At 39.8% G+C, this 12155-nt stretch overlaps 1 protein-coding gene across 2 annotated transcripts in view; it reads left to right on the top strand.

The window, feature by feature from the left end:
• Nucleotides 1-12155, top strand: part of SHC4 (SHC adaptor protein 4) — a 124433-nt gene that overhangs the window by 57006 nt on the left and 55272 nt on the right. For both annotated transcript variants that reach the window (XM_058541533.1, XM_058541532.1), the window contains 2 exons: nucleotides 6653-6716; nucleotides 10358-10477. In XM_058541533.1, the coding sequence (XP_058397516.1) occupies nucleotides 6653-6716; nucleotides 10358-10477 (184 nt within the window). The remainder of the gene's footprint in view (nucleotides 1-6652; nucleotides 6717-10357; nucleotides 10478-12155) is intronic.

Below are 12155 nucleotides of genomic sequence, written 5' to 3'. Positions count from 1 at the left end.
ACAAATGCAGGCTGCCTGGGCGGCTGGGATGGCCGGGGGATGGCCGGGGCACCCCGTCCTGTGAGGAAGCCCTGACTCAGGCTCTCCTGTTTTCTTTTTCCTCAGCATTTGTAAAGTCAGCGCTTTAGGTCGGAGGGTGTGGCTGAAACTCCAGAAAGCATTGAAAGTACTATTTGTTCTTAAAAATATTACAGATAATCTCTTGGTCCCCGTCTGAGGGGAAGAAAAGATCTTTGTGAAGAAAGGCAACAAAATGCAGGGCTCTATCTGTCTTGCCTGGCTGGGCTTTCAGGAGATTTAACACCAATATCAGCAAAGAAAGAATTTGAGAGGTTACTTTAAAGCAGTAGTTCTGAACCTGGGATCTGTGGATTCCCAAGAGGCCCTTGGATGGTTTTCTGGGGATGGTGGTGGGGGGAGGTAGGCCCTCTAAAATTGAATAGAAAAGTTTATACAAACAAGTCTTTTATTGGAGAGAGAGCCTGTAACTTTCTTTAGAGTCTCAAATCCAAAAAAATTAATAACTGCCTTTTTTGGTATGTTTTTCTTTTTTTTTAATTGTGGCAAAATACACATAACATAAAATTTACCATCTTAACTATTTTTAAGTGTACAGTTCAGTGGTATTAAATACATTCACATTGTTATGCAGCCATCACTACCATCCATTCCCCTAACTCTTTTCATCTTGTAAAACTGAAACTCTATACCCATTAAACAATAACTCCCCATTACTCCCTTTCCCTAGCCCCTGGCAACCACCATCCTGCTTTTTGTCTCTACGATTTTGACTAGTCTAAGTACCTCATATAAGTGGAATCCTGCAGTTGTGGGAGATCAGAATTGGCCACCTCAAAATATGTCTCTTTACCTTGATTATTTTCTGAAAGAAACTTTGACCACCCCCAACCCCGACACTAACTGACTAAAAGGATTTAAGATAGAAGGCCTGTCCCCAGGACAGGCCATCACCATAGATAACTTTGGGTATTGATAAACTGGGAGGGTCCTTGCTAAGCCTATTCTTATCAAAGTTTTGTTTACCAAACATTTCCATTTGTAAGAGAAATCTCCATTTGTAAAAGTGTCTCCCTCTCTGTACCAGGAAGAAGGGGGATGACCTCATCTCTAGAAATTTATCAATATGGAAGATGAGGCCTTAAATCTGCATAATAACCTTACTCTTGTTTACTGTGCTTTTCTGGTAATCTCCCATAGCTGACTCCCTCCACCCCCAACATCCTCCTTTGTCTTTACCTGAATCTATTTAAGAAGAGAACCTCTGCCATTTTGTTGAGATACTCAATTTCCCTGGGTCTCTCCCATGTACACATGTTATAAAGCTTTGTTTGATTTTCTCCTGCTATTCAGTCTCATGTCAATTCAATTTGCAGCCCAGCCAGAAAGGAGCCAGAGTGGGTAGAGGATAGTCTTCCTCCCCTTCATAGTATTTGTCTTTTTGTGATTGGCTTATTTCATTTAATGTAATGTCCTCAAGGTTCATCCATATTGTAGCATATGTCAGAATTTGCTTCCTTTTTAAGGCTGAATAATATTCCATTGCATGTTTATACCACATTTTGCTTATCCATTCATCTGTTAATGGACACTTGGGTTGTTTCCACATTTTAGCTGTTGTGAATAATGCTGCTATGAACATGGGTGTACAGTGTAACTACTTTTTAAAAGCAAGTTCATAAGCACAAATTTCCCCTTTTTTCTTTTGAGCAGAGTTGTATATCAAGAGATTTTTAAAATCTGTGAGGCTTCTGGTGCCTCAACTGACTTTAAAGTTCTGAGAGAGTGTGCCTGTGCCTACATGTGTGTGCTTGCCCATGTGGGCATACGGCTGAGCTCAGATGCCCTTCTCTTCCATAAGGAGATAACCAATGTATAGAAAGCAAGGGATGGGAAAGCGCTTGGAGCATCTGAGTGAGCCCTTCCCAGAATTGACCCCTGCCACTTTGCCCTATTCCCTTGGCAGTTTACCTCAGCCACAATGGTGTAAGGATTGGCCAGAAAGGAGCCCCTCGCTGTGTTGGGGGAGTGAGCAAGGGAATTGAAGCCGGGTACCTGAGAGTTACTGTAAATATTCAATAAGATTACCTTTAGACCTTGTTATGAAAAGAAGGTAATCTTGTCAATTTGCCGTTTTCCTGTTTAATCTGAGGGGTGACGAAAGGGTCAGAAGGATTTATGAGCTTGTTTTACAGAAGAAAGAGGATGCCTTCAAGGATCACCAAATAACCAGCCCCCAGCTGCCATTGATGCCCAGAAGTCAGATTTCCCAGAGGCTTCTTGGGAGTGAAAGAAACACGGATTACCCGTTTGTTTCTCTAAAACTCCTCCTGCCACACTCCTTAGGTCTATAAAACCCCCTGCTTTCTTCTCTTGTTAAGGCAGATTTGAGCAAACCCATGCTCCCACTTTCTCATTTTGGCCAGTTCAAATAAACCTGTCTCTACCTCCAAGCACGGATGTCTCAGTGTTTGGCTTACTGTGTACATGAATTTGAGATTAAGAGGTTTGGTATTGGAAGGATCAATACATTTCTTCCCCTAGTCCCCAGAGCCTGGGACTCCCTCCTCTTCATGCAGCTGGCAATGTGGTCCCTCCCTGGGCAAGGGTGGGTTTTGAAGTCAGACCTGGATTTGCATTCTGTCTCTCCCACAGTCAGCTGCATTATTTGGAGGCAGTTATTTAAACTCTTTGAATTTTATTAGTTTTCTCATTTGTAAAATGAGGGTAAAATACCTACCTTGAAATGACATTGCTAAGACTAAATGAGATGATGCATGTAGGTGCTTAGTGCTGGGTCTGGCCATATAAATAGGAGCTGCTCCTTCATTACAACTTGGGCTCCCTGCTACAGCATTGTGTATGCTTCTGAAGGTAGGGATTTCTAATGTGAAAGTATTGCTAACCTTGGTCAAGATTTTGTTTCTTTATGAAACTTTTGGGAATGGAAACACGAAAGTCTACCAAATAAACTGAAAAAAATAAATCTGGATTTAGTGGCTATAAAGGTGGAGGAGTTAAAGGCTACGCTGGGATGGGAGCAGAGAGAGAAAGAAAGATCTGTTATTATCTGTAACATGAACATTGTCCCAGCTCTTTGTGGGGGTTGGCAAGATAGAGAAAGGCTGTGTCACCTCTCCCCCTTGGGACATTCTTAACATGCCCTCACATCTCCACAGCACATGAGCGAAACCTCTTCTGAGGAACTTACTTTGTGTTCTTTTGAATATTTTAAAAGATCATTCATCCAATCAACTGCACAATGAAAGTAAAATGTAATGCTGTTTACATCTAAACATCAATAGAATCAAAAACAGGAAATAACAAACCGCACCAAAAAAACCCCCACCTAAATCAAGTCACTGTTTATAAGCTCTTTCTATCTCACTGTTTATGCAAAACTAATTTTATGTAGCTGCTACCAATGTGTATATACCATTCCAAGTTCTACTTTTTCCCACTAATTTATGTAGATTCCCCCCATATCTCTATAGTCCTCATATTTAACATTCCAAGCAGCAATATTTATATTGCTGTTTTATGTCTATGTCACAAGGTCTGGGTTGGTTTTTACTCTAAAATAAATGTTTCTTTTATATACATGCTCATTGCTATTTCAACACAAATTCTCTCTCCCTTGTCAAAAGCTCTGGGAATTTTATGACATTTGTCATCTTTTACCAAATTACTCTCTAGAAAGATTGTATTAATGCTAATCAAGGCCCCCAGCAGTGGACACACATGCCTGAGGTGGAATTATTCTCATCTTGCCCAGTGCTGGATTTTGTAATTTTATTTTTTGCTAATTTAATGAGAGTGAAGTGAACATCTTATAGTTATTTTAATTTTCAATTTTAAAATTTTAGGGCCTGCCTGGTGGCGCAAGCGGTTAAATGCACGTGCTCCGCTTTGGTGGCCCAGGGTTCACGGGTTCGGATCCCAGGCACGCATCAACACACTGCGTGTCATGCCATGCTCTGGCGGCGTCCCATATAAAGTGGGGGAGGATGGGCACAGATGTTAGCTCAGGGAAGATCTTCCTCACACACACACACACACACACACACACAAAATGATAAAATAAATAAATAAAATAAAGTTTTAATGAATGTGAACATTTTCCTGTTTTTTAAAACTGGTCTATCTCTATTTCCTTTTATGTGAATTATCTAATCCAGGGGTTAGCAAACCACAGCCCTGGGGCCAAATGTGTGCCAGCTGCCAGTTTTTAGAAATAAAGTTTTGTTGGAACACAGCAGTGCTCATTTGTTTACATATTGTCTACAGCTGCTTTTGAGCTAAATGGCAGAGTTGAGTAGTTGTGACAGCAAAGTCTAAAATATTTACTATCTGGCCCTTTACAGAAAGAGATTTCAGACTCTAATCTCATCTTTTAGCTCTTATTCACTCTTGCTCTACCACACTTTATGCTCCAGCAATATCAAAGTACTTGTAGTTCCCCTCATATCATGATAATTTATGTTTTGGTAGCTTTAAGCATGCACATCCCTCTGTCTGGAATTTCCAAACTCCACTCTGTCAGGAAGGTTCATCCATCCAAACTCTCCTTGAGAGCTGCTCATGCTCTAAAGTATTCCCTTTAATTTAAATTCACAACTTTACTTTTTGTTGGAAGTTATTGACAGTTGGTATGAGAAGCAGGAAAACAATGCCTGGGAAAGCACTTTGTAAAACTACAAGATGCTATATAAAAGTAACGACTTCAAACAATAACTATTATTATACTTGGCAGCATCAATGCCCACCTTTGTTTCTATTTTTATTTCAAACCATTTACAGGGAGCTTTTTAGACCAAAGCACCCCGGTTGGCTCTCATGGAATAAAGGATCTGATAGTACCTTTCTTACAATACCTCTTTATTATATACCAACAACAGACTCTGGTGCCTGGACTAGTGATTTTGGCTGTACCAGAGGCCAGTTCGGATCAATTGTATGTGTCTCATCAATTACTGAATCATCATTAAGATAATTCAAAACGTTAATCAAACAAACAAACAAAAGAGCCCAACCCTCTGTGTTATCCTTCTATTTGACTCCAGAGATGAAGGTTGGAATCCTAGAGAAACCATAAATTCAAAGTCCTGAGAAAATATGCTAAACCAAAAAGCCATTCTATCCTTTGGTTGCAAGTAATTATGCAAAAATCGGATGAGATACTACCTTGAAGAAGAGTTTCATTTATCCGGAAAAAAGGGAATCTGAACTAAAACACATGTTAGAAATCCAAAGTGATACCTAGAATCTTTGGGAATTCTACTTACCTTTCCAACATGTCTACTCGAAGAACATGAAGAACATTGCTCTGCACTGCTATATATTTATTTTCTTTCTTTCTTTCTTTAATGGGTCTGCATTCCTGTCTCTGACTGCTCCTCCCTTCCTTTGGGAATCAAAAACATCTCATAGAAAATATTTTCATGAAATATATATAAAAACTGTAATGCAACATTGCGTGCGTGTGGGTGTGCGTGTGTGTGTGTGTTAATACAGTTTACTAATTTAAACAGTGATCTCGGGAGATCCGAGAAAGAGCTTAGAGATTTCCATTTGCTTTGTGAAAAAGTTAATATATGTGTTGAAAGCCACAAGGTTCAGATTACGTCCAGTGAAAGCTTGGGCGGTTATGAATGCTGAGTCGCAGAGATGAAGCTCTTAGTTCTGACTGCCTTGCTGGAGAGGAGGGCGCCCGTTCCTTCACCACTTCCATTAAGGTGGAACTACTTCTATCACTGGTGCCTTTCTCTCAGGAAGTGCAATATATAGTAAGGGCAGAAAATAAGCAAAGGAGGAAATTTGTTATTGATTTTCTTTTCTTCTGTGAGATTACATGAAAGCTCAATGGCTTGTAGCAGTAACTCAGTCAATAAGGTTCCATTTGAGGCCACCTTGAAGTTCAGTTCTCTCCCTATCCTTTTAAACTTCCTCTAGTGTCGGGTTCTTTTGTATTTAATTGTCTTTGATGCTGAGATATATGAAGCTTTTTATTCGTAACACCACAGAGAGGATTTTGCTAAAGGTAAAACAGTGAAGTATTCCCAGACAATAAAGTTCTGCCCCTCCTTTTTGGTGAAAATCAACAAGACAAAAAAAGTAAAACTGGAAATCCAAGAGAAAAAAAGAGATGAAGAAAGTGAATAGTAGGGGCCGACCCAGTGGTCTAGCGGTTAAGTGCGAGCGCTCCGCTGCCCTGGCCCAGGTTCAGATCTGGGGTGCTCACCAAGGCACCGCTTGTCAGGCCATGCTGTGGCGGCGTCCCATATAAAGTGGAGGAAGATGGGTAGAGATGCTAGCCCAGGGCCAGTCTTCCTCAGCAAAAAGAGGAGGATAGGCATGGATGTTAGCTCAGGGCTGATCTTCCTCATCAAAAAAAAAAAAAACGTGAATATTAGAACTCCTTGTAAAGCAATTTTTCAGTATTAGAGTGTGTCCTAGGTTTGAACTGCAGGATGACTAAGGGCAGTGTTTGCTCCTGTAGGGGTGGGGGAAGGTCATTGATGTCAGACTCACCATGATGTGTGTACATTTTGGTCATAATACTTGCTAATGTTTATTGAGCGTGTACTGTGTGCTAGATAGCATGCTAAGTCTTTATATGGTTTCTGTTCTGTAGGGAAGCAATCAGTCGCCTGTGTGACGCTGTCCCTGGGGCAAACGGAGCCATTAAGAAGCGAAAGGTAAATATCGGTGTGGTTTTCTTGTTGATGTTGCCCTAACTATGGGAGAGAGAACATCAAAAGAGTTGTTAGTTCATTCCACCAAAGGATCTAAGGTCCAGACTGGCCTTTATTAGTTGGCATGATATCAGAGCTGCACTCAAAGTTGTTCTCCTTCCTCAAATTTTTCTGACTCTGGGGCCAGCCCGGTGGCACAGCAGTTAAGTGCGCACGCTCCGCTGCGGCGGCCTGGGGTTCACAGGTTCGGATCCCAGGCGCGCACTGATGCACTGCTTGCTGGCCTATGCTGTGGCGGCGTCCCATATAAAGTAGAAGAGGATGGGCACAGATGTTAGCCCAGGGTCAATCTTCCTCAAGAAAAAGAAAAAGGGGAGGATTGGCATCAGATGTTAGCTCAGGGCTAGTCCTCCTCACAAAAAAATAAAACAAACAATTTTTTTCTGACTCACCTGACACTGTCTGAAATGGTGATGCCTAGAGCAACAGAGGGGACAAAGCATCTGGCCTTCAAGTCACAAACTCTAGATTCCAGATCTGGGACTTTACTTACCTTTGAGCATGGTGTCTCATTTCTCTGAGACACCGTTCTTGTTCCTATAAAGTTAAGTTCTTCAACCAGATGACCAGTCTGGTGCCTTCCAATTTCCATTTTATAATGTAAGTGTTCTGCATTTTAACACTTTAGACGTTTTAGACTTCTTGGCCTATTTTCAGTGGAAACCTGGGTGCTGGCAGAGGTGAGGTAATAACACATGGGTAGCAGGAGTTTTTCATGCTGAAAGAAAGCACAAGTTTTGATGTTAGATAGACTTGGATTTAAATTCTGCCTCGGCCACCTACTAACTGTGTGATCTTGGACTAGTCACTTTGCCTTTTGAGTCCTTGGTTTCCTCATCTGTAAAATGAGAGAAAATCGCACTTACTTTATACGGTTGTGTAAGAATTAAATGAAATGATGTCTACAAAGTGCCTAACAGTGTCTGGCATATATTAGGCTTTCAAGAATAATGGTAATTAGTATTATTGCTGCTAAGTTTTTAACCCTAGAACATTTAGTTGCTTTGAAATGTCCAAAGGGGAGATGCAAAAGTGCTGAAGAAAACTATATAAATCATGGAATTGTGAACTGTTTAAGAGGGAGGGAATTTTTAGAGCTCTTCCGCTTCAACCCTCTCACTTTGCCAGCTACTAAACCATGGCTCAAGAAGAGATGGGATTTGCCTTGAGTCACTAGGACGATGAAGGTCAGAGTCACCTGTAGAAGCCAGGTCTTTGGATTCCCAGCTTAGTGCTCTCTTTCCATACCGCCTTGCCTCATTTTTTTTAATCATTCCTCATCATTTCGCATAGGGCTGAACCCAGGGTCACCCAGAATGACTCAGCTGAGCCACCTGGTGTGGAAAACTCTGACAAACGGCCTTTGAATTCTATTAGAACTCCCTATTACTGGTTTCTTTGATAGAATCCATGGCCCCAAAGGAGCTCCTAGCCTCCTCCTGCTTCTCATAACCTCTGCAAATAGGATGCTTCAACTGGATGATCCCAATACACAGGCTCATTCATTTAAGACTTTCTCATTTCAGGAGTAGGGAGTCCACACCCCAAAACAAAATAAAACAAAACAAACGAGGCTATCATTTTTCCAGAAAGTAAGCTATAAAGAAAAAAATTTTTGAGTTAATTTCTATTGATAGGGCCGGCCCCGTGGCTTAGCGGTTAAGTGCGCGCTCCGCTGCTGGCAACCCGGGTTCGGATCCCGGGCGCGCACCGACGCACCGCTTCTCCGGCCATGCTGAGGCCGCGTCCCACATACAGCAAGTAGAAGGATGTGCAGCTATGATACACAACTGTCTACTGGGGCTTTGGGGGGAAAAAATTAAAAGAAAAATTTCCATTGATAGCTAGCGTTTATTGAGTACTGAATACATGCCAGGGACCCTTCTAAGCACTTTATATTTTTTATACTTTTTTTCTCCCCAATTTTTAAAATTGTGGAGCATACACATAACATAAAATTTACCGTCTTAACTATTTTTCAGTGTACAGTTCAGTGATATTAAGGACATTCATTTTGTTATGCAATCATCACCACCATCCATTTCCAGAACTCTTTTGGTCTTATAAAACTGAAACACTATATCCATTAAACAATAATTCCCCATTTCCCCCTCTCTCCAGCTCCTGACAACCACATTCTACTGTGTTTGTGTATCAAACTCTGCTTTATTGGAACAGGGAATATAGGCAATAGGAATCACACTTGGTCCACCATTCTACATTGTCTTTATGATTTTGACTATTCTAAGTACTTCATATAATTTGTCTGTTTGTGACTGGCTTATTTCGCTTTGCATAATGTCCTCAAGATTCATCCAAGCTGTGGAAAAGAATTTCTTCCTTTTTAAGGCTCCTTAATATCCCATTGTATGTATATACCACATTTTGTTTATCCATTCATTCGTCGATGACACTGGGTTGCTTCCACATTTTGGCTATTGCTATGAACATGGGTGTACAATATTGCTTAGAGGCCTTGCTTTCAATTCTTTTGTATATATAACAAGACGTGGAATTGCTGGATCATTATGGTAATTCTATTTTTAATTTTTTGTGGAAATGCCATACTGTTTTCCATAGCAATTGTACCATTGTACAGTCCTACCAATAGTGCACAAGGGTTTCAACTTCTCTGCATCTTTATCAACACTTGTAATTTCCTGTGTTTTTTTTTTTTTTTCGACTAGTTATAGGTCTGTCCAAATTTTCTATTTCTTCATGATTTAGTCTTGGTAGGTTTTGTGTTTCTACGAATTTGTCCATTTCATCTAGTAGTCCTATTTGTTGGCATGCAATTGTTCTCTTATAATCCTTTTTATTTCTGTTGAATCAGTAGCTGTGTTCCCACTTTCATTTCTGATCTTAGTAATTTGATTCTTCTCTCCCTTTTTCTTAGACCATCTAGCTAAAGGTTTGCCAATGTTGTTTATCTTTTTGAAGAACCAAATTTTGGTTTTGTTGATTTTCTCTATTGTTTTTTCTAGTTTCTATATTATTTATCTCTGCTCTAATATTATTTCCTTCCTTCTGTAGCTTTGGGTTTAGTTTGTTCTTTTTTGAGTTCCTTAAGTTTAAAATTAAGTTCTTGATTTGAGATCTTTCTTCTTTTTTAATGTAAGCATTTATAGCTATAAATTCCCCCCCTTAAGCACTGCTTACGCTGTGTCCCATAAATTTCGGTATATTTTTCATAATCATCACAAAAAATCTAGACAGCAATTTTTTCTCTCTTTTTTTTTTTTTTTGACTTGTAGTGTTCAAAAGGACTTGAGAGTTCAGCTAGTCCAAACTCTCACAGGAATTCCTTTTATATAAAGCAACCCCTACTCCCAACACTTGGGGAGAAGGGAATGTATGAAAAAGTTCTGAGGGCTCAAATTTCACTACGTACTAAAGAATTTGCTGCATTCTAGTTTTTAAAAATGTTTTTATTTTTTTAAAAAAGTATTACATCTCATTTGCTTTATGTAAAGTAAAGTAGAGAGGAAGAGTATGGGCTTTGACCCATTTTTAACATTTAAAAAACATTCATTCATTCTGTAATAAAATCCATAACTTAGAGTGTTGTTTTGTTATTTTTAAAGCCTCCAGTTAAGTTCCTATCAACAGTTCTTGGCAAAAGTAATCTTCAGTTTTCGGGAATGAATATAAAACTGACCATCTCAACGTGCAGCCTCACATTGATGAATCTTGACAACCAACAGGTAAGATCATGAATATCATGTATAGTTTAACATATCATCTATTTTTCTAGAGGAGCTTGGGCATAATAAAGAGAATAAAGTTTCAGAGTGTGTCTAAAACTTAATAAAGCACAAGGGAAAAAATCTGCCAAGCATTTATGCATAACAATAATTAGAACTACAGCATTACTAACCTATCACTGGAGCATTTAATTGCCTGCATACTTGCCCCTACCTAATTGGCCTCATATTAAGAACTAAGGTGTAAAGAACATAGTGAATCCATTTGGCAACTCACATCCTTGAATCAGTCACTTATTACCCTCTGCTAACGCTCCCCAAAGGGAAAGCAAGTAACAGACTGTGTGTTCGGCTGGGGGTGCAGATGAAGGACAGAGGGGAAGAATTTTGTTAGGGTTAATATCCCAGTTAACTGAAATTTAAGCAGAAAACATTTTCTTCCAACCCTTGAGGTTGAAAGGCTTTCTAAAATGTAATTATCTAAACATAATTTCTTATTCTTTGATGATTTATGATACCATGGTGTGCCTGAGTTTTCATCGTAAACCTTATTTCTCAAAGAACAGCATTGCTGAAGCAAATATAAAAGATATACAGGCATTGGGCTAAATGTGTACTTAAACTAGGACAGTCTTTTTGACTTTTTATTTTTTAAACTAAATTCCATGTATCAGGTTATTTATGTGTGTTAGAGTCTAACTCTTCTTTGTCTAATATGTAGTGACTTGAGGTTCTTAATATTTAAGGTTTTAATGTATGGAGTGCTTTATTTTCTAAATTCAAAAGCCGAATAAAATATATTGCTTACACAGTAGTATAAAACACCATAGAGCAAAATGCTTAATATGAAACAGTTCAGAAGAGATTCCTGTCTAGTTGGGTCCTGGTTGGTCATCTCAGAGAGGTGATACCATTGGTATCATAATGGCAGGACTTTTGCTCTGTACTTGGAAGATGCAGCATCTCTGGGTAGAAAGTGAAACTCATTCAGTCTTTCAGGTGCTTTGCCCTCAAGACAGTTGTGGATGTAAAGTTTATTTTTAATTTTCACCCACGTGTGGTACCAGGGATGCTCAATGTTTTTAGTTATGAGACCTCACTGAGTATAGAAGCCCTTGAATCATCTCAGCATTTTGTAGGGGAGGAAGAATAGGCAAAGCTAGAGCCATCATGGTGACAGCCTTATGTGCAGAATCTAATGAGCATTTTTTTAAACGGCTCTTTCCATGGGGTAACTGAAGTGAATGGGGAATTTAGGAAGAAAAGGGTTGTGGTGTGTGTGGTAGAAGGCGTAGTTTATTCTCAGCATCCCTTTCCCCTCCACTACCCTTTTTGAGGCCACTGAAATTAGAGGTGGTATTGCCACAGACCCATAATCTTTCAGGCAGAAGAGAAGGAGGGACAGGGGGCATGAGTGGCTTCCACAACCAGTAGTTATAGCAATGAGGTACCTTTGGGAGTGACTCACATCTTTTCGGCACTAGTGTCATGGAATGGAGTTGTGTTCAGCCTGTTGCTGGAGTAGGGATCAAAGTTAGGATCTCATTAATCTCAGATCCAGGGACTGACTTTTAAAAGTTATTTTGAACTATTCTGCAGGTGTGGGGGAAATGGCTTGATGGGGGAGAGAGGGGAGTGTGTAAAAAATGATGTGCCTCTCTGATGCTTCAACTCAAGA

This window comes from Diceros bicornis, chromosome 5 (genome assembly GCF_020826845.1).
Source record: "Diceros bicornis minor isolate mBicDic1 chromosome 5, mDicBic1.mat.cur, whole genome shotgun sequence".
Classification (NCBI taxonomy): Eukaryota; Metazoa; Chordata; class Mammalia; order Perissodactyla; family Rhinocerotidae; genus Diceros; species Diceros bicornis.
Note: the sequence above shows the minus strand (reverse complement) of the source record. Positions and strands in the feature narration are given on the sequence as shown.